The 20,419-nt window shown below is 35.9% G+C and overlaps 1 protein-coding gene across 1 annotated transcript; it reads right to left on the bottom strand.

Annotated features, from left to right (window-relative positions):
* Positions 1-1,442: 1,442 nt before the first annotated feature.
* Positions 1,443-18,200, bottom strand: LOC116118618. The gene is given in 37 exon segments (XM_031404611.1): positions 1,443-1,896; positions 1,976-2,080; positions 2,318-2,377; positions 2,471-2,609; positions 2,957-3,141; positions 3,248-3,331; positions 3,422-3,544; positions 4,412-4,456; positions 4,458-4,585; positions 4,923-5,040; positions 5,102-5,182; positions 5,399-5,488; positions 5,624-5,722; positions 8,627-8,698; positions 9,456-9,629; positions 9,732-9,802; positions 9,907-10,055; positions 10,586-10,649; positions 10,803-11,049; positions 11,263-11,354; positions 11,471-11,592; positions 12,035-12,666; positions 12,836-12,982; positions 13,271-13,285; positions 13,318-13,491; positions 13,594-13,664; positions 13,769-13,917; positions 14,448-14,511; positions 14,665-14,911; positions 15,125-15,216; positions 15,333-15,454; positions 15,897-16,528; positions 16,698-16,844; positions 17,133-17,249; positions 17,461-17,585; positions 17,728-17,914; positions 18,030-18,200. Coding segments are annotated over 37 exon segments (5,379 nt in total). The 5' UTR covers positions 18,126-18,200; the 3' UTR covers positions 1,443-1,782.
* Between the last annotated feature and the right edge of the window lie 2,219 nt (positions 18,201-20,419).

The following is a 20,419-nucleotide window of genomic DNA, read 5'->3' as shown; positions in this document are numbered from 1 at the left end:
CAACATCATGCTCTAGACATTAACAACGTGACATTACAGTCTCACAATTTTATTGGCAGCCACAAAATACTCTATCAATTTGTACCAAAAAAAAAAAAAAAAAAAAAAAAAAAAAGGAAGAAGACAAGAAGAAAAGATAGCTTTTAGGTAAGGCATTGTATGCCTAACCAAAAACAGAAAAACGAAAAAAAAAAAGGGAACGGCAACCAGGAGGGCTTGGGGCGGGGTGATCATATGGATAGAAAAGAGATATTCAGACGCAATTCCCTTATTGACTTTGTTTATACGACCAGACAAAGTTAAAAATATAATTAACAAGAAAATAATAACACTGCATGAATGGGCTAATTTCATCCTCCCTAAGAGATCAACGTCTAAGGTCCCAGAGATTTTCAAACGCTATTAAATGTACCCCTATTTTGGGATATTTTTTTTAAATATTTTTGGCAGGAGACAATTAATATTAATATTATAAATAATATACTATCAAAATACTAAAAGTATTAGTTTTAATTTTGATATAATCTTAAATAAATTATACAGTCTCATAAATATTTTAATTAATATCTTGAATTCTTAATTTAATTTATTATCAGAAATAACAATTATTATGTCAAATAATGATAAATATAGATAAAGTTTTTTTTTCCATATTATGAAATAATAATTTATACCCAGAAACTCATCCCTTTTATAGCCTGGTTTTGTGTTGTGTTCAACCAGGACCTTCACCGGGCCAGGTTAACAATTTTCTTTTTTACCCAAAACCCTAGAATTTTGGATGTTGATTAGCAAACAATTGAAGGTTGGGATGTGAGGGCTTTTCAAAAAGAAGTGCTAGTGAGTGCAATGATGCAACAAAAGTGATTTCCGATGAGTTAACCGACCGGAAATCGAAAAAAAAAAAAAACTGATGACAATAGTCAACTTTTGTCGACAATTGGCAAGGTAAATACGAGTGGGGTGAGATGGGTTTTAGTCAAGAGACTAAATGAAGTATTTTCGTGGTGACAGAGGTGTTATCAACGCTAGTGATGGTGAGATCCGACCGAAATTGGTCGACACTGGTAGTGGTGAGATCTTGAGTAAATTTTATAGGGAATTGACTCAAGGGATGATTGAGATTGCATTTGGTGTGTTACCGCCGCCAAACAATCAACTATAAAATATCAATTTGTAATTGAGGTGTACTAAATTTCAAACCTATAGAAACTTAACTGTAATTTTCAAGAGTGTATTTGCTGAATTTTAAACTTTTTGACACCCAATTTGACCAATCAGTCAAACCGGTTAAACCAATCAACCTAAGACCCAACAACTTTGTTTGGTTTCACCCTAGGTTGGTTATTAAACATTGGTTTTGTGATTACCATAGATGTTTTTAAGAATTTTCATGGAAGTGTAATTTAATTATAATTAACAGTTTAATGTTAAGTGTCAGATACTACAATCACCAGAAAGTAATTACAATAAATGTATCTACAGGGTTTTTTTCTCAATTCTGAGTAATGTTAATGTTGATTGACAACTTACATAGAACATGCTCTTCAGTCTTCATGTAAACAAAAGTAGTGCAGCTGCAGCCATCAAAACTTCAGAAGGCCTGACCATCACATCCTTTACAACAAAACATTCCAAGCTCTCATAATTTTAATTAACTGAAACTTTAAAAGCTATAATACTTCATGTTACACAAAATGGCACCCCCGTAAGAATCTGGCAAAATTACTTGGGCACAGCTGATAATTAAAAGAAAATAACCAATTTGTACACACATCTTCTTCACATGAAATAGCTCAGAGCCTTCTTTCTTCTTGAACCCCCTTCACCATACAATTCATTCCATTGTAAAAGCTCCGTCATGTTTACTGACTCTGATGAAACACTTGCGCATACCTATTTTGATCAACAATATGTTATAACAATGAAATGAACAACACAAAGAAATATAGTTGAATTCTGATTTTCACTTTACCCGCTCGTGAGCATATTTAAAGTCGTTCATGTTTAGAGGCCGTATATCAGCACTCCCACTCAAAGCTGGAGCAGGTTTACCTTCTGCTAATGCAGCAGCACGTTCCTGTAATCAGTCGAACATATTAGATTCTCATAAAAATGCATCTAAAATGAAAATATAATAGAATATACTTTCATCTAACTACTGTCTATTCCTTTTTTTCCCCTTCAAAAAGCCTTCAGATACACACACATCGTGGATCAGAGAACACAATCATTGGATTTCAGCCCCTACTTTTACATTTTCTTAATTCTTGGAGCCTTATAGTAAATGCTCATTCATCAAATCAAAGAAATATACCTTTTTTTCCTTTTCCAATATCTCTTTTATTGGGCGGTGAGCAGCAGTTACACAGAGATTCTGCAATACAATCAATTAGACATAAAGAGAGTCACTACACAAACTCAACATGGGAATATAATCACATATCAAAGAAAGAGTAGCAAATACTACCTTAAGGTCACTTCCAGAGTACCCATCTGTCATGCTTGCAACTGCATCAAAATCAACATCAGGAGACAAATCCTCTTTTGCCAGTATAACTTTTAATATCTTTGCTCTGTTTGGAGCATCTGGTAAATTTACCATCAATCTGGCCAAGAAAACACATCATTAGAACAGTCAAATCAAGTTTATCAGCGTTAAATTGAAGGGGATAATTAATTTAGGTCCTTGAGGTTCAGGATAAATAACACTTTGGCCCAGTAGAACAAAAGTAACACTTCGTTTCATATTACTGGAAGCCAGCAGAGTTAACTGATAGTCTAATAGAGACTGAAGTGTTACTTTCTGATTTTAGTGAACTAAAGTTTATTTAGCCTAAACCTCAGGCACCTAAACATAAGTTAAAGTAAGCTAGGAAGCAATATCAGAGCATTTTCTTCGCAAATGTCTATCTACAGCTGTCCAATAAGCCTTTCATAAGTGATTTTAATCTACCTGCGTGGAAGCCTTCTAATAACAGCCTCATCAAGGTCAAAAGGCCTATTCGTGGCTGCAAGCACCAGAACTCTTTCTGTATCTTTTGTCCGTAAGCCATCCCAGTTCACCATAAATTCATTTTTCATCTTACGCATGGCCTCATGCTCTCCTGGATTTTCTCTTCGGCCCAACATGCTGTCAACCTAAAAGATGTAAAATGGTAAGACAGGGAGGAAGAAAAAGGTAGTGACCTAGTATATTATACAAAACCAAATTCAAAATATGAAAGAAGTGCAATAAGAAGCTAACCTCATCAACAAATACGACACTAGGAGCAATTTTACTTGCTAGAGAGAAAACTGCTTTCACATACTTCTCACCCTCACCAAACCACTGCAATAAGACAAATACATGAGTTCAAATTTATCAAATAAATATTCATACAAAATTGGATTAGTTTTTGAAGCTTCCAACGAACTTGACCTTTGATGTGATGCTTGACATCGAGATGTTAATGAAGTTTGCACCAGCTTCAGTTGCAACAGCCTTTGCAAGCATGGTCTTCCCAGTTCCGGGAGGTCCAAACAGAAGTATGCCCTTACAAGGCTGCACACAAGAAGAATTGAAGTAGGGATCGATACAAGTACATTATCAAATAAATAAAAAAATACAACTGCATTCAAAGGATGATATTAAATTATATAACGTAATAGACATAAAAATCATATATTTAAGATAAAAGACCTTGTCAGGTTTACAAGTTTAAATGCTACTAGACTTGCTTAAAACTTTTGAGGATGGTCATATATTGTCCACAAATTATAGAAACTACAAAAATAAATATGTGAACATAAAGATTTGAAATTGATATGCTGTCTCTTAAGAGCTATGTCCAAACATATATCAATTGCATTTATTTTGTGTATCACCGACTATTCAAGACGGTAGTTCTACTTGTAAAAGGAGCATCTACGGGACAGCAGAAAATCACCCCAATATGTAGATCACTACTGCCAATTGATCCAAAAAAAAAAAAAAAAAGCCAAAACACTTTCTTGTGCAAAAATCTATGGGAATTGAAAATTCTAATGTCACAGGTTCTTGGTAAATATAGAGGCAATTGGGAAGCCTAACTTCAGTTATGGAATGGAATCAACAAAACGAGCAAAATTATCAGCAACCTAATTGAGGTTAATGGCTTTTTCCTGAGGAATCCAGAGTAAGATTGTAAGGTGTAGCTCAAATTTGAACTGTTCCATAATGCTTCAAATCATATTACGAACAATATAGTTGGAAAAAATACTACAAAGAGTTCCGGAAATAGAATCTCTTGAGAGGACATCAAGGCCAGTGAAAGAATACAGACATCATCACCATCAAATATAAAAGCACATAACTACATCAACATAACGTCAGACAAACATTACTTCAATGAAGAGCTCATTTTATCTCAATACAAGAAAATGTTAGAACCTTAGTCAATTGCCCCTTGCAGAATAATTCCGGCCTTTGTAAAGGACCGCATCACCAACCTTCAATGCTTGACATTCTCAAGAGCTCCAATATCTTCAAATGTAACTCCAATGTCACTAGGCGGAATTACATCAGATAAAAGCCTTTTCTCAAATTCATTTCCGTTACAACATCCTGTCATTGTCCAAAACAATCACTATGAAGATTAAAAGGCCGATCCTTCCAGGTAAGGTATCCAGGAGAGCAAAGCTTTGTTTTAAAAAAAATTAAAAAAAAAAATAATCTGCAACTTTAAAGCTTGTTAGATTATCAACTCTTGAGAAATACAGCAATCACCTTAAGTGACTTCTTCAAGCTCTAGATTCATTCTGGATAGCATGTAGGATTCAATCCCATACTGGATGCTGCCAGAATTGCAACATTGCATTACAACTGTGTAATTTCCATCCGAAAACCAATAATTCAGCTGACAATTGGTGATATAGATTTTAGAAGATGAGATATCAGTTACCTCTCACACGATAACACAAGTCTTGCATCAGGATCCGCTTCAGGTTCGCATTAGATGGTGGCTTAAAGCCCATCCAACCACCTTTCTGCACTGTATTACCACATTGTAAATTTGACAGCTAAAAAGAAGAAAAAGGAAGTTCATACAATAATTCTTAATCTGAAGACATCAAAATTGACCATAACTTTCATTTGTGAGTGATTGGTCCTTGAGCACAAGGTCTCAAGTCCTTCACATTCCATCCCACTCCGACTAAGAACCTACATACGAAAATTATCAATTCTCGCAAGACGAAGCACAATTCAATGTACACTCCACCTCAGACATAAAAGTACCACACTACACAGTCAGAAAGCATGCCTCGACATTACACACAAGAACAGCCAGGAGCATACATCTCAGTGAAGAAAAATATAAGCACAATCATTCTCTACAGTGTTATGGCCCATAGATCCAGTGCAGCAAGAATTACTCACAGTGCGCAGATGATTGAGGTTTCCCTTCATTTTTAGTGTTTCGGAATCACGGTCCAAATGATGCTTCCAAGACACTAGGAGGGCCTCATCCTGCAACAGTTTGTAAGCTTTCATAAAATGTTGTAATAAAAAATAAATAATTAATTTAGGCAATGGCTGTAGAAACCCCATTAGAGCAAGAAAAACAAAACAATGGAGCTTATAAACAGGAACTAATATACCGACCTGTGGCATGTGAATGGTTACTTTATTTGGGAAAAGCTTAGTTAGAAGTTTTGTGTCTTTGGGACTTCCTTCCTCTTCATGCAATCTTCCAAAACTATCCTGAAAACATATAAAACAACAGCAACATCATGCTCTAGACATTAACAACGTGACATTACAGTCTCACAATTTTCATTTGGCAGCCCAAAATACTCTATCATATTTGTACCCAAAAAAAAAAAAAAAAAAAAAAAAAAAAAGGAAGAACAAGAAGAAAAGATAGCTTTTAGGTAAGGCATTGTATGCATAACCAAAAACAGAAAAACGAAAAAAAAAAAAGGGAACGGCAACCAGGAGGGCTTGGGGCGGGGTGATCATATGGATAGAAAAGAGATATTCAGACGCAATCTCCCTATTTGACTTTGTTTTCCATACGACCAGACAAAGTTTAAAAATATTATTAACAAGAAAAATAATAACACTGCATGAATGGGCTAATTTCATCCACTCCTAAGAGATCAACGTCTAAGCGTCCCAGAGATTTTCAAACGCTATTAAATGACCCCTATTTTGGGATATTTTTTTAAATATTTGCAGGGATTTTATAGAATTCAAATTTCAATAGGGTTTTTGGTGTTTTCAAGGAATATTTAATATTTTCCAAAATCATGAAGGAGCTTGAGACTTAGCGATCTCTCCAAGGGGGCAGATGAAATTAAACCCCACATAAATACAGAGGATAAGGAATTTGGGGCTATTGAACATACTATATATAACATTCTCTCTATATGTAGAGAGAGTTCTAAATGGGTGCTTGATAAAACACAACCGCAATGCTCAATAAAAATGCTATTGTTAACACTCAGCACAACTAAGTAAATGGAAAATTATACTGATATATTGAAATGAAAATAATGGCCAAACAAACTGGATACAGTGAATAACAATGACAGAAAATAAAAGGGGTGACTAGCACTTCAAGGGGCTAGTGGCCTCAAAATAATCTACGATTTGTGCCATAACCAGACTCATCTCCCGCCGCCCCCCGCGCCCCCGCCCCCCTCCTTCTCTTATGAACTCACCCAACAGAGCACCACACTAACTAACTCTAATCTGAATTTCCCTAGCCATTCTAACTGAATTTCCCAGGCTGCCCTTCCCCTTTCTTGTTGCAGCTTAGTTATAGGAGGCCTATCAGTGCTCCATTCAAACACTACAATAACCTTGGTAGCCAATAAATTTGAGGACTATAATAGGTGGCCCAAAAACCATTGACCTCTGGTCAAAAGCAAAGGCATTCACCACTAAGCCTAACCCAAAACGTGGCATAGACAACAAATGCAGTAAGGTAGCCAGGATAATAAGTGAGAATCTGATAACATGGAGAGAAGAAGACTAAATCCTGATAACTATAGTAGAAATGAGATGAGAGACAAGATAAGACAAATGAGAGAAGACAGACATCAAATTCAGTTAAGGACAAGCAGAGTAGAAAAATGGTAGAGAAAATCATGATCTCTGATTTAACTACCAAAGGCAACTTAGTATCTGAGGCAAGACAGGATGGGAGAAGCTAAACCCATCACAGTCATGAATCTAGGTTGAATCATAATTGCATTTATCTCGCCCCCGACTCAGCCTGTCCAGAGTGGTTCCAAATTGCCATCCCTGCAAACGATCCATCCTTTTTTTTCTTGACAGATTTGAAGAATAAGAAAAAGACAATATCTTAACTGAAACAACACAATTCTGAACAGAAATGTAATTCATTTCCAGACCCAGAAACGACAATATCCATATTCTATCTCTTGCTCCAGTTCCAATTATCCATTACTAAACTTGATACATTGCATCACTGTGTTACGTGCATGAATGAAAGAACAATAAAGCAAGATAGCTAATACTATAGCTTACCATGCATCACTGGATTACATGCCATGAATGAAAGAATAATAAAGCAAGAATAGCTAATACTGTATCTAGCGAAGACCAAATATCAAGATAAAAGCAATTAACAGTGAAGCAATTAGTCTTGTATACAGACAATGCAGGAGGAAAAGACAAAGAAGCTGGAGGAAACATCATATATCAAAGAACTAAAAGAGCATAAAGAACAGCACTAGATTTGCCAAAATTTCTCCACCAAGATCTATGCATGAAAAACTAAGATATCATGCTGTGTCCTTCTTTGAGGCACAATTACACAAAGCGTGTCAAGGGAAAAAAATGGAATTTGAACACTCAATGCTATGGAATAGCTAACAATTTTACTTCCATGAAAGGAACAATCCCGACCAGTGGTGGAGGATAGAGAGGGCCAGAACAAAAAGTATACATACATTATAACAAACTTAAATTAAAAACAAAAATCAATCTTTAAACTATAAAAAAAATATAATCAATCGTTCAATTGACATGGACATTCATTTATTTTTTATGTCAAATACTTTTTAACTATTAGAATTTTTGTTTTTTTAATTGATAACTTCTATATTTAAATTTAATTTAATACATTGTACGTGTATTAAAGAGCTAACTTTAACTGGTGAACTAAGAAACTTCCTGAATTTTTTAGTGACTTCCTTTTTTGCATTTTTTAAACCAGAACTAATCACTGGCACTTGGTCAACACATTAAAAGCTTCAGAACATCCGCAAGAGAGAATGAATGTGCATTTCTTGATTTAGTATCATCTTCTTTACGTTATATTTCTAATATATATTTTGAGAAATTAGGTTCATTATGTCTCCCTCATTTTAGGTGTACATCTTTTTTTTCTTTTTCTTTTTCTTTTTCTTTTTTTGTTGCTATTAATAAAATTCTCTTATACCATTAAGGTTTACTTTAAAAAATTCTAATTAAATAAGAGTTCAAAAAACAAAAGTTTAGCCTACATTAGAAAATTTTCTGGCTATGCCCCTAATCCTCACTCATTATTACTCACAAACTTAAAAGAAGATAAACAAAATAAGCAATGAATAAATAGAATAAAACAAACAACATCATTGAAAAGTTATAACTTACTGGAAAAGCCAAGTCAAGCAGAGCAGTTTGATTGCTGCCAAATTTTGTGAAAAGTAGGCCACCAGGATGTGACTGCAAGAGAAAAATGCTAGATTAGTGTACCCACACATTATTTAGCGGTATGAAAGGCAAAGCCATAAGTCTCATATGAAGCTACAATTTAAATGTTTCACTGCAACAAAGAGACTCAATTTCCCGAGGCTTCCCTTACTACAGGAGATTAAGATAACATCAATAACTTCTCCTTTACATCAATTCAGAAATAATGTTAAGCTCTCCTTTCTACTCAAATGTTGGTGTCTTGTATGTTTAAATGAGACAGGTGTTGGGACCAATGCACCAAGTAAGTTGAAATAGAATTGCTAGTTGTTGATTAATACTAGCTTTCCAGTAAATTACAGTTCGATTAGCCTCACATAAGTAGCATTCTTAGAATAAACAAGAAGCATGTTTGAATTCTGCTTAACAGTCCAGTGATGTAATCGTTCTGAGACTTATGAATAAGTTTCCAAGAAATCTTGTAACAACAACATAAGTTTCCATAAAATCAGTACCATATTGAGTCATCACGTTAACTCTTAATAATACTTTCTCCAAAATGTTAATGTATATGAACACATATAAGTATAAAGGTTGAAATTTGACACATGCAGAAAAATCCATGCATTAAAGTAAAAAGTTCTCTGACATCACTGAAATTCTGTCAAAGTTTTTACTTCTTTATTGTTTCTATCAAGACTTTCAGGAACACATGAAACTGAGTCAGATGCTTAAGTCATGATACTTCATAAGGTCTTCACCATAACCCAGTAAATCAAGAAAACGTTACCTTCTCCTTACGATTGTCAGAATGAGTGTGTGAACCAATCACAATCACTCTATCAGGTAGCTTTTCCAATCTGTTTTTAAATGTGGAATATGAATCTGAATTTCCTGCAACAGACTTCTCAGCATCTTTCATAAACAAAATGAACGGAGAACTTCGGCTTTCACTGTAAACCACCTGATAAACAAGATCAAATGAGGCAATTGTGAGCTCATGCAATAGAAGCACAAAGCTACACACACATAAATAGGCTTTTTTATTAGAAAAAAAAAATGCTACCTCAAACAGTGTGTTGATGAGTAACTTATCCAAGTCTTCCACACCAGTGTTCTCCAAACGAAGATCAGTAACTAGATAGAGAGAAAGAGAGTGCACAACTTGAGGCAAAAGACTTAAAAATACAGGACATACATAGTCTAACTCAGAGAATGTTGCTAGCAGAGTTTGACATTACCATTGCAGAAGAATCCTTGACCTCCTTCACATAAACCACCAAGGTCAACACCATCAAGTACCGGTTTATCAAACTTTACACCAATTTTTGACAAAGGATTTTCTTCAAATAGCAATGCAACCTTTCCACGAAAGCCGTAAGGTGGGCCCCTACATATAAATCATAAGAGCATAATCAACTTTGACACCAAGTTAAATTTGAGTTGCATCAATAAACATCAGAATGAGAGATAAATCTTAAAGTTGAAATTAGATTTTCTATTGGGCCCTATTTCCTTCAACCAGAGGCTTACTTAGCTACAAGCTTTCTCTTTCATTTTGTAAACTCTCAATTCTTTTACATCATTACTATGATTGATAATCATCTTTGCAATAAAATAATGTGATACGTTAAGCAAATTATCCATACAGACACACTAGGAATGCCAGGGTCATGAGGTTTCATAAATCAAACTATGTGATCCAACCAAAAGTAAACACTTGATGTGACAAATAAGAAACAGGGTCTTAGCAAAATTATAAAGCAACTATTCCACAAGATGCAGGACCCACTCAAATGTCAACATAGTTCAGGATCAACTCAGATTCACAGAAACTGACAAGAAAAATAGCAACTAAGGTGAAATATTCTTTTGTAAAATACGATAGTATCCCCAGGAAATTGTCAGCAGATAATGCACCTTGCAGGAGATGACGGTGGATATATGCCACCAGAAGCTGAACCCATGTATCTTACCCTGTCACCTGCATGTTTATTTTCAAAAAAATTTCACCAAAGATGGAACCCAAGATAATTCCGGCACTTCAATATGTGAAAGAACACCGGAAACTGAAAAAGCTTCTACAAAACTCTAAGGAGCATACCATCCATTTTCTTTTTTAGGTCCACAAGCATACCTAATTTGAACATGTGACTCTTAGATGTCCCGGCAGAAGCTGGTACCGGTTCAGTCTCCATCTTTGGTTGAGATTCTGGACCATGTGAAGAAGGTTGATCTGAAGAGCTAGGTACATCTGATTCACTAACAGACAAGTTCACATTCTTAGTCAAATCAGTGGATATAGGACCTTGTTTAAGGCAGCCACATGATTTTTCAGCATTTGATCCATCCTTCAGCAGCTCAGCTTCCTTAGAAGATAAACCCTACAACACATGAATAAATAATTTAGCCACTTATCAGAATTTCTCCTCTTATAAGTTGCAATACCTTCAAGAAGAAAATTAATTTCAACAATCAAGATTTAATTTCTGATAATCTGATATAATGTTAACTAAAATAGATCCTAGCAAGGCAAATAGAGTATAAATGAGAGCTAATTCCACATAACAGAGTCAAGCAGATAATTTTTATCTTACACCCAAAAGTGAATGACTATCAAATATTAGCAATTTAGCCCCAAAATGTTGTGCAAGTGCCTTTGCCAACATCTCCTGATAGATTTCAGACCCTGAAAAAAGATATCCACAGGCAAAAACCTAATGTGAAATTCAGATTCACTAATTGAAGTAGTACAGACTACAAAACATTTGTATTTAGCATAATGGTAGCCAAATATCAACACACCTGCAGGACCAGAAAGCAAGATCCGTGGGTTCACAGTAGTTAACTCTGAAGTATACTTTGCATGTTCTTTGTGCTTCAAGTGTATATATGAAGCTGCAATCAGCACATTTTTTGTATTCTCACTGCAGTAGGAAAAGGTGAACCCACAAATTAATATTGCATTTATTTAATATAAAATAAAAACCATGCAATATAAAACCACTGTTGAAGATGAACGTGCTAATATAACTTGAGCACTCCCAGCAACTACAAGAATGCATAGTGAAACAAAATAAAACATTTGATCCAGCTGAAAAATACTCCACCCAGCAACCAGAAGAAACCTACTGTAACCAAATGACGTGCATGCTCCTAGACTAGCCCCAACAATATTACATATAATAGCAAGAAAACAAAGCAAGTCATCACATGTGGAAATATGTCCAGGAATTGACATGCTGGTGTTGAAGATGCAAGAGATTATAGGAATACTTGGACAATAACTTGAAAACATCAAATTTAACAAATATAGAATAGCAGAAATAAAATATAATTTTTTATAAGAAAAATAGAAATATATCATACCTTAGATAGTATGGGAAATTTTCAAATGACCCCTGTAAGTTTGCACCATCAAGAATTCCAGCACGAATGTCTTCTCTGAAGACTGCACACCTTAGAGACATACCCACCGTTGATGCTGGCTGCGAATCCCTTCTCCACTCGTTTCTTTCGTCCAATACCTGTTTACAGATACTTTTGCTCAATTTCAGATTACAACTAGTTGATGGAGCAATCATCCCCAAGAAAGGCCTTAGCAAATCATTCACCCCAGAGAGTTTTACATTGCCTGCCTCTATGCCAGCATCCTGGTTGCCTTCAAGAGAAATATTCTTGCCAGCTGCTCCAACGTCTGCAGCTTTATCATTCTCTCCGTTTACAGCTGAATTGCCTTCCACACGATCAAGATCAACCTCTGTACCATCAGGATCAACAGGAGTAGGCAACTCAGCCCCTTGGTGGAGTTTACCGGTGGTTGGAGGTGGAGATTTCCAACGTGATAAATCTTGCCTCAGGCTGGAAAGAGATGCCAAAATGGAAGCCCCAGCCACAGCCGAAGGATCCCCTGTCCTCCTCTCAAGCTGCAAAAACTTTCCTGCACTACTTTGAACCTCTGTACCTTTAATTGCAACCTCAGGCAAGAGGTGTTGAAATATCTATGTTGAGAAAAATTAAGGAATTCACCCATATAAGAGATACATTAACACTTAAACACAAAAGAAAACAGCAGATGGAGTGGGGAAAAACCAAAAAGGCACTACATTATCACTAACAAGCAGGAAGAAGTAGGTAAACAAATGGCCCTCATACAACAGGAAAGGATACATAAGCATGGTTCCCCAGTGAACCAAAGACGATCTCATCACCTGACTTAAGCACACAACTGGTAGTCTTCTTCACAATTGTCCCATTTACTTGCACTGAACCCTTGCTTCCTGTGCTTTCTAGCATGGCCACGTTACTGCCTTCGCTCTGATCATGTCCACAAATAATGAGTACTCATACTGCATATACATATTTAAGGAGTTTATCCCCACAAATAAAATAAAAACCAATTGTTACCAGTAACAAGATTAAAAAAAAAAAAAAAATGCCCAAATACTAAATGCAATGGCATCTAACTAGGCTACTCCAAAAATGGTCCACCCAACTAGGAATGAAAATCTGGATCACATGCCTCTTTCAGCAGCACCAATTTGTTTAGCTTTGCAATAAATCCCACAAAATTTGAAACATTCTGAGCATGAATTTAGAAAATACCTGTATATCCTTTATCCTGCCAGGTCAGTAAATCAAGAAAACGTTACCTTCTCCTTACGATTGTCAGAATGAGTGTGTGAACCAATCACAATCACTCTATCAGGTAGCTTTTCCAATCTGTTTTTAAATGTGGAATATGAATCTGAATTTCCTGCAACAGACTTCTCAGCATCTTTCATAAACAAAATGAACGGAGAACTTCGGCTTTCACTGTACACCACCTGATAAACAAGATCAAATGAGGCAATTGTGAGCTCATGCAATAGAAGCACAAAGCTACACACACATAAATAGGCTTTTTTATTAGAAAAAAAAAATGCTACCTCAAACAGTGTGTTGATGAGTAACTTATCCAAGTCTTCCACACCAGTGTTCTCCAAACGAAGATCAGTAACTAGATAGAGAGAAAGAGAGTGCACAACTTGAGGCAAAAGACTTAAAAATACAGGACATACATAGTCTAACTCAGAGAATGTTGCTAGCAGAGTTTGACATTACCATTGCAGAAGAATCCTTGACCTCCTTCACATAAACCACCAAGGTCAACACCATCAAGTACCGGTTTATCAAACTTTACACCAATTTTTGACAAAGGATTTTCTTCAAATAGCAATGCAACCTTTCCACGAAAGCCGTAAGGTGGGCCCCTACATATAAATCATAAGAGCATAATCAACTTTGACACCAAGTTAAATTTGAGTTGCATCAATAAACATCAGAATGAGAGATAAATCTTAAAGTTGAAATTAGATTTTCTATTGGGCCCTATTTCCTTCAACCAGAGGCTTACTTAGCTACAAGCTTTCTCTTTCATTTTGTAAACTCTCAATTCTTTTACATCATTACTATGATTGATAATCATCTTTGCAATAAAATAATGTGATACGTTAAGCAAATTATCCATACAGACACACTAGGAATGCCAGGGTCATGAGGTTTCATAAATCAAACTATGTGATCCAACCAAAAGTAAACACTTGATGTGACAAATAAGAAACAGGGTCTTAGCAAAATTATAAAGCAACTATTCCACAAGATGCAGGACCCACTCAAATGTCAACATAGTTCAGGATCAACTCAGATTCACAGAAACTGACAAGAAAAATAGCAACTAAGGTGAAATATTCTTTTGTAAAATACGATAGTATCCCCAGGAAATTGTCAGCAGATAATGCACCTTGCAGGAGATGACGGTGGATATATGCCACCAGAAGCTGAACCCATGTATCTTACCCTGTCACCTGCATGTTTATTTTCAAAAAAATTTCACCAAAGATGGAACCCAAGATAATTCCGGCACTTCAATATGTGAAAGAACACCGGAAACTGAAAAAGCTTCTACAAAACTCTAAGGAGCATACCATCCATTTTCTTTTTTAGGTCCACAAGCATACCTAATTTGAACATGTGACTCTTAGATGTCCCGGCAGAAGCTGGTACCGGTTCAGTCTCCATCTTTGGTTGAGATTCTGGACCATGTGAAGAAGGTTGATCTGAAGAGCTAGGTACATCTGATTCACTAACAGACAAGTTCACATTCTTAGTCAAATCAGTGGATATAGGACCTTGTTTAAGGCAGCCACATGATTTTTCAGCATTTGATCCATCCTTCAGCAGCTCAGCTTCCTTAGAAGATAAACCCTACAACACATGAATAAATAATTTAGCCACTTATCAGAATTTCTCCTCTTATAAGTTGCAATACCTTCAAGAAGAAAATTAATTTCAACAATCAAGATTTAATTTCTGATAATCTGATATAATGTTAACTAAAATAGATCCTAGCAAGGCAAATAGAGTATAAATGAGAGCTAATTCCACATAACAGAGTCAAGCAGATAATTTTTATCTTACACCCAAAAGTGAATGACTATCAAATATTAGCAATTTAGCCCCAAAATGTTGTGCAAGTGCCTTTGCCAACATCTCCTGATAGATTTCAGACCCTGAAAAAAGATATCCACAGGCAAAAACCTAATGTGAAATTCAGATTCACTAATTGAAGTAGTACAGACTACAAAACATTTGTATTTAGCATAATGGTAGCCAAATATCAACACACCTGCAGGACCAGAAAGCAAGATCCGTGGGTTCACAGTAGTTAACTCTGAAGTATACTTTGCATGTTCTTTGTGCTTCAAGTGTATATATGAAGCTGCAATCAGCACATTTTTTGTATTCTCACTGCAGTAGGAAAAGGTGAACCCACAAATTAATATTGCATTTATTTAATATAAAATAAAAACCATGCAATATAAAACCACTGTTGAAGATGAACGTGCTAATATAACTTGAGCACTCCCAGCAACTACAAGAATGCATAGTGAAACAAAATAAAACATTTGATCCAGCTGAAAAATACTCCACCCAGCAACCAGAAGAAACCTACTGTAACCAAATGACGTGCATGCTCCTAGACTAGCCCCAACAATATTACATATAATAGCAAGAAAACAAAGCAAGTCATCACATGTGGAAATATGTCCAGGAATTGACATGCTGGTGTTGAAGATGCAAGAGATTATAGGAATACTTGGACAATAACTTGAAAACATCAAATTTAACAAATATAGAATAGCAGAAATAAAATATAATTTTTTATAAGAAAAATAGAAATATATCATACCTTAGATAGTATGGGAAATTTTCAAATGACCCCTGTAAGTTTGCACCATCAAGAATTCCAGCACGAATGTCTTCTCTGAAGACTGCACACCTTAGAGACATACCCACCGTTGATGCTGGCTGCGAATCCCTTCTCCACTCGTTTCTTTCGTCCAATACCTGTTTACAGATACTTTTGCTCAATTTCAGATTACAACTAGTTGATGGAGCAATCATCCCCAAGAAAGGCCTTAGCAAATCATTCACCCCAGAGAGTTTTACATTGCCTGCCTCTATGCCAGCATCCTGGTTGCCTTCAAGAGAAATATTCTTGCCAGCTGCTCCAACGTCTGCAGCTTTATCATTCTCTCCGTTTACAGCTGAATTGCCTTCCACACGATCAAGATCAACCTCTGTACCATCAGGATCAACAGGAGTAGGCAACTCAGCCCCTTGGTGGAGTTTACCGGTGGTTGGAGGTGGAGATTTCCAACGTGATAAATCTTGCCTCAGGCTGGAAAGAGATGCCAAAATGGAAGCCCCAGCCACAGCCGAAGGATCCCCTGTCCTCCTCTCAAGCTGCAAAAACTTTCCTGCACTACTTTGAACCTCTGTACCTTTAATTGCAACCTCAGGCAAGAGGTGTTGAAATATCTATGTTGAGAAAAATTAAGGAATTCACCCATATAAGAGATACATTAACACTTAAACACAAAAGAAAACAGCAGATGGAGTGGGGAAAAACCAAAAAGGCACTACATTATCACTAACAAGCAGGAAGAAGTAGGTAAACAAATGGCCCTCATACAACAGGAAAGGATACATAAGCATGGTTCCCCAGTGAACCAAAGACGATCTCATCACCTGACTTAAGCACACAACTGGTAGTCTTCTTCACAATTGTCCCATTTACTTGCACTGAACCCTTGCTTCCTGTGCTTTCTAGCATGGCCACGTTACTGCCTTCGCTCTGATCATGTCCACAAATAATGAGTACTCATACTGCATATACATATTTAAGGAGTTTATCCCCACAAATAAAATAAAAACCAATTGTTACCAGTAACAAGATTAAAAAAAAAAAAAAAATGCCCAAATACTAAATGCAATGGCATCTAACTAGGCTACTCCAAAAATGGTCCACCCAACTAGGAATGAAAATCTGGATCACATGCCTCTTTCAGCAGCACCAATTTGTTTAGCTTTGCAATAAATCCCACAAAATTTGAAACATTCTGAGCATGAATTTAGAAAATACCTGTATATCCTTTATCCTGCATAGAATTGCACTAATGACCTGGTCCTTTAAATGAAAATCGCAGTGTCTGTTTGATCCAATTGAGAAGTTTGACGAGCAAATAGGTACATTTGCATTCTGCAGCATAGAATGCTTCACTCGTTATATATTCTCATTATATATTATATATAACAAACACCTCAAAACAAAATCACGGCTATCTATCTACTACAGCTAATTGCAAAATTTGATGCGCAAATAGCTACATTAGATTTCCATTTGAAAAAAATAATGAAAAAAATGTAATACTAGTAAAACTCGGCATAAAGAACTCAAATAGTCAAATTACCTGTCCAGACTGAGACAAAAGCCTGCACCAAGGCATTGCAGCGTCAAAACTTGGATTATTTTTATGACATAAACTCCAAGAAGAGAATGAACTCCTCGGCTTCTCCATCACAACCGGTGTCGACCCTTCCAAAGAAACAGAACCAACCAAACCAAGAAAAAACTCCAAGAAATTCAAACTCTAATCCGAAATTCACTGAAAAAATACACTTGCATAGAAATGATAAACACTGACAATCTTATTTTTATAAGAGTTGAAAACAACTACCTTCAGCGACCGGTGTCGCCATGGCCACTGCTGACGTGGCCTCTGTCTTCCCGCCAGTCACACCCTCTCCCGCGATCGGGGCATCTCCAGTCCCGCATTCTCCGGGATCCGCCGCCGCCGGAACGCACATTTCCTTGGAATTATCCGTCGCCGGCATCGGTTTCTCCGCCGCTCCCCCATTTTCGACCTTAAATTCCAAGAATTTAGAACTTAAATCCCACAGTTTCATCAAAACCCAAACCCCTTGACTCAAAAGGAAAAAAAATCAACAAAAAAGGTAATAAAACACAAAATATAAACACCTTCTGACGCTTCGGTGACGGCGGCTTATCCTCAGAAGACGAAGATCTCTTACTATTGTTACCAGAAAGAGATCCACTTCGTCTCGTTGACACCATGACTCTCCCGGTTTGGTGTTTCTTTTGGTTCTTTCCTGTTTCTCTCTGTTCAATACTAAGAGAGAGAATACATAAATTAATCAAATTAATTATATAGGAAGGGAATTATTTTATATTTATTAGCATCGTTTTGTTTTTTTTTTTTTTAAATTTGTCTGTGTCTTGTACTCCCGTTGGTGCACACAAATTTGATGCATTCATCCGTATTGGGAGCTTATATTATACAGAGAGAAGGGAGTGGCCGTAGCTGACCGGTATAAGATAGCATCTTATCAATAAGGTTGTGAATTGGTTGTTGGTTTAGGTTAGCAAAATTAGTTCTGATTCTTTCTTAGAATACGCCACGGCAGTGACGGACTGACGGGTGCGTTACTATGTTATAGTGTTAACAGTTGGAGAAGTGAAAAGTTCAATGTGAGTAGGTTATCCTCTTTTTCAAGCTGCTCTTGTTACAATATTATTTTCACAATATATTTAATTTTATAATAATTATTTAATGTCATATTTTTAGATGAAATGTCATAGTTAAAATTCCATTAATACATATACATAAATGCATATTATATGTATTTCAACTTAATTATACTATTTAAAAATATCATGTATTTTATATATGAATTTTAAAGATAAACACTATTAATTCAATTTATCAATATTTATATATAATTATGCATACATTTGTGAGTTCTATGAGTTTTGAATCATAAATTTGTATATACAGCATAGAGTAAATGACATATTCCCACCCAAGGTATGACGAAATCCTAAATTGGTATCCAAGGTTACATTTATTACATATTTCACCCTTAAAGTGACGAAAAAAGTTTGATGTAACGATAAAGGGGTAAATTGGTCATTTTACATGGGAGGCGCACGTTAACAGACTGCCGCCTCTAACAGTCCTTTGGAGCACATTAGCAAATGGCGTCCCCAACCTTTTTTGCCCTTTTTTCAGCGATTCTTCCACCCAAAATCACCATTGTTACCACTATATGAAACTTCATCCTCCCCTCTACAAAACTATACCCTTCACAACCCCTCATCACTCGTCGATTACCGGTCATAGCAGCCGTGACATGTGAATTGTTTTTGCCTGTTTTCGACCGTTTTGAACAGTGTCAACCCCAACCACCATCACCAATTGACTCCTCACATCCTCCACTACAAAACCCATAACCTTCCCAGCCACGAAACCTCACCGTTTGTCGTCCACCACTTCAGCAAAAAACAACCGATGAATATGAACTCTCAGCCAGCTAATGGTGACGAAACGATTGCTGGGGATATAGAGGTTTTATAGATTTGGAGAGGGTGGTTCAGTGGTGGTGTCCAATTGGATTTTCGCCGTCGGAATCAACCGGAATCCAACAAAGAACACTGAAACCCTAAGCCTAACGGCGTCGGTGATTGGAGGGGCAATGAGTCAGGAACCAGAGGGGTTTTGGACGACGGATTACGGAGAAGGTGATGGAGGTGACCACGGGGTGTTTCCGACAAGGGTGTGCAGTGACCGAGGGTGTTTTGTATATTTTACTTAATTTATTTTTGTACATAATACTAAAACCCTTTTTGGTAAATTAACACTACGAAGTAGTTTTGTGTTTTCCTAACCAAGTAGCTAAAAACTTTTTTCATAAAAACTTATTTTCATAAGCTTTACTCAATAAATCATACTAAACAGACACTTACATTTAAAAGAACGTTTTTTTAATAGTCTTTAATCTTTATGCCAAAAACCCAAATAATTTATTTTAAGTCATATATATTATATAAAATGATTTTATTTCGTGCAAATGATATTTATTTTTGTAAATGCAATTTTTTAAGATATTTGAATTTATTTGCATATAGTTGAATTAATTTCCTAGAGAATTGTTTATGATTAATAGATTAGGTTTAACCCAATTGATTTAAACTCAATTTATTGTCGAAAGACACATTTGAAAAAAAAAAAAAATTAAATGATTTTCTCTTTATATTTCTTGACTCTAGAAGAAAAATATGTATATCCTACAGTTTACAAATCTTTTTATAAAAGAAGGTTTTAATGGTTTTGAAATCATGAAAGTTTAATTTACAGTGAAGTAGTTCAATAATGTGAAGGCATTTTGTAATTTATTCACTTATAGAATCATTTTGATAGAGATAAGACCTGAAGTTTATCAACAAACAAGTAAACGCCTACGGACCACGCTGAAACGTGCCAATTATTGCTGCCAAGTGAAAGAAAGGAAGAAACCCACCAATTATGAGTTACATGAAACACATTCCACCGCATTAATAATGAATACACG

This window comes from Pistacia vera, unplaced genomic scaffold (genome assembly GCF_008641045.1).
Source record: "Pistacia vera cultivar Batoury unplaced genomic scaffold, PisVer_v2 Contig85, whole genome shotgun sequence".
NCBI classification, from domain to species: Eukaryota; Viridiplantae; Streptophyta; class Magnoliopsida; order Sapindales; family Anacardiaceae; genus Pistacia; species Pistacia vera.
The sequence above is the reverse complement of the archived record's forward strand: the minus strand, read 5'-3'. Positions and strand labels throughout refer to the sequence as shown.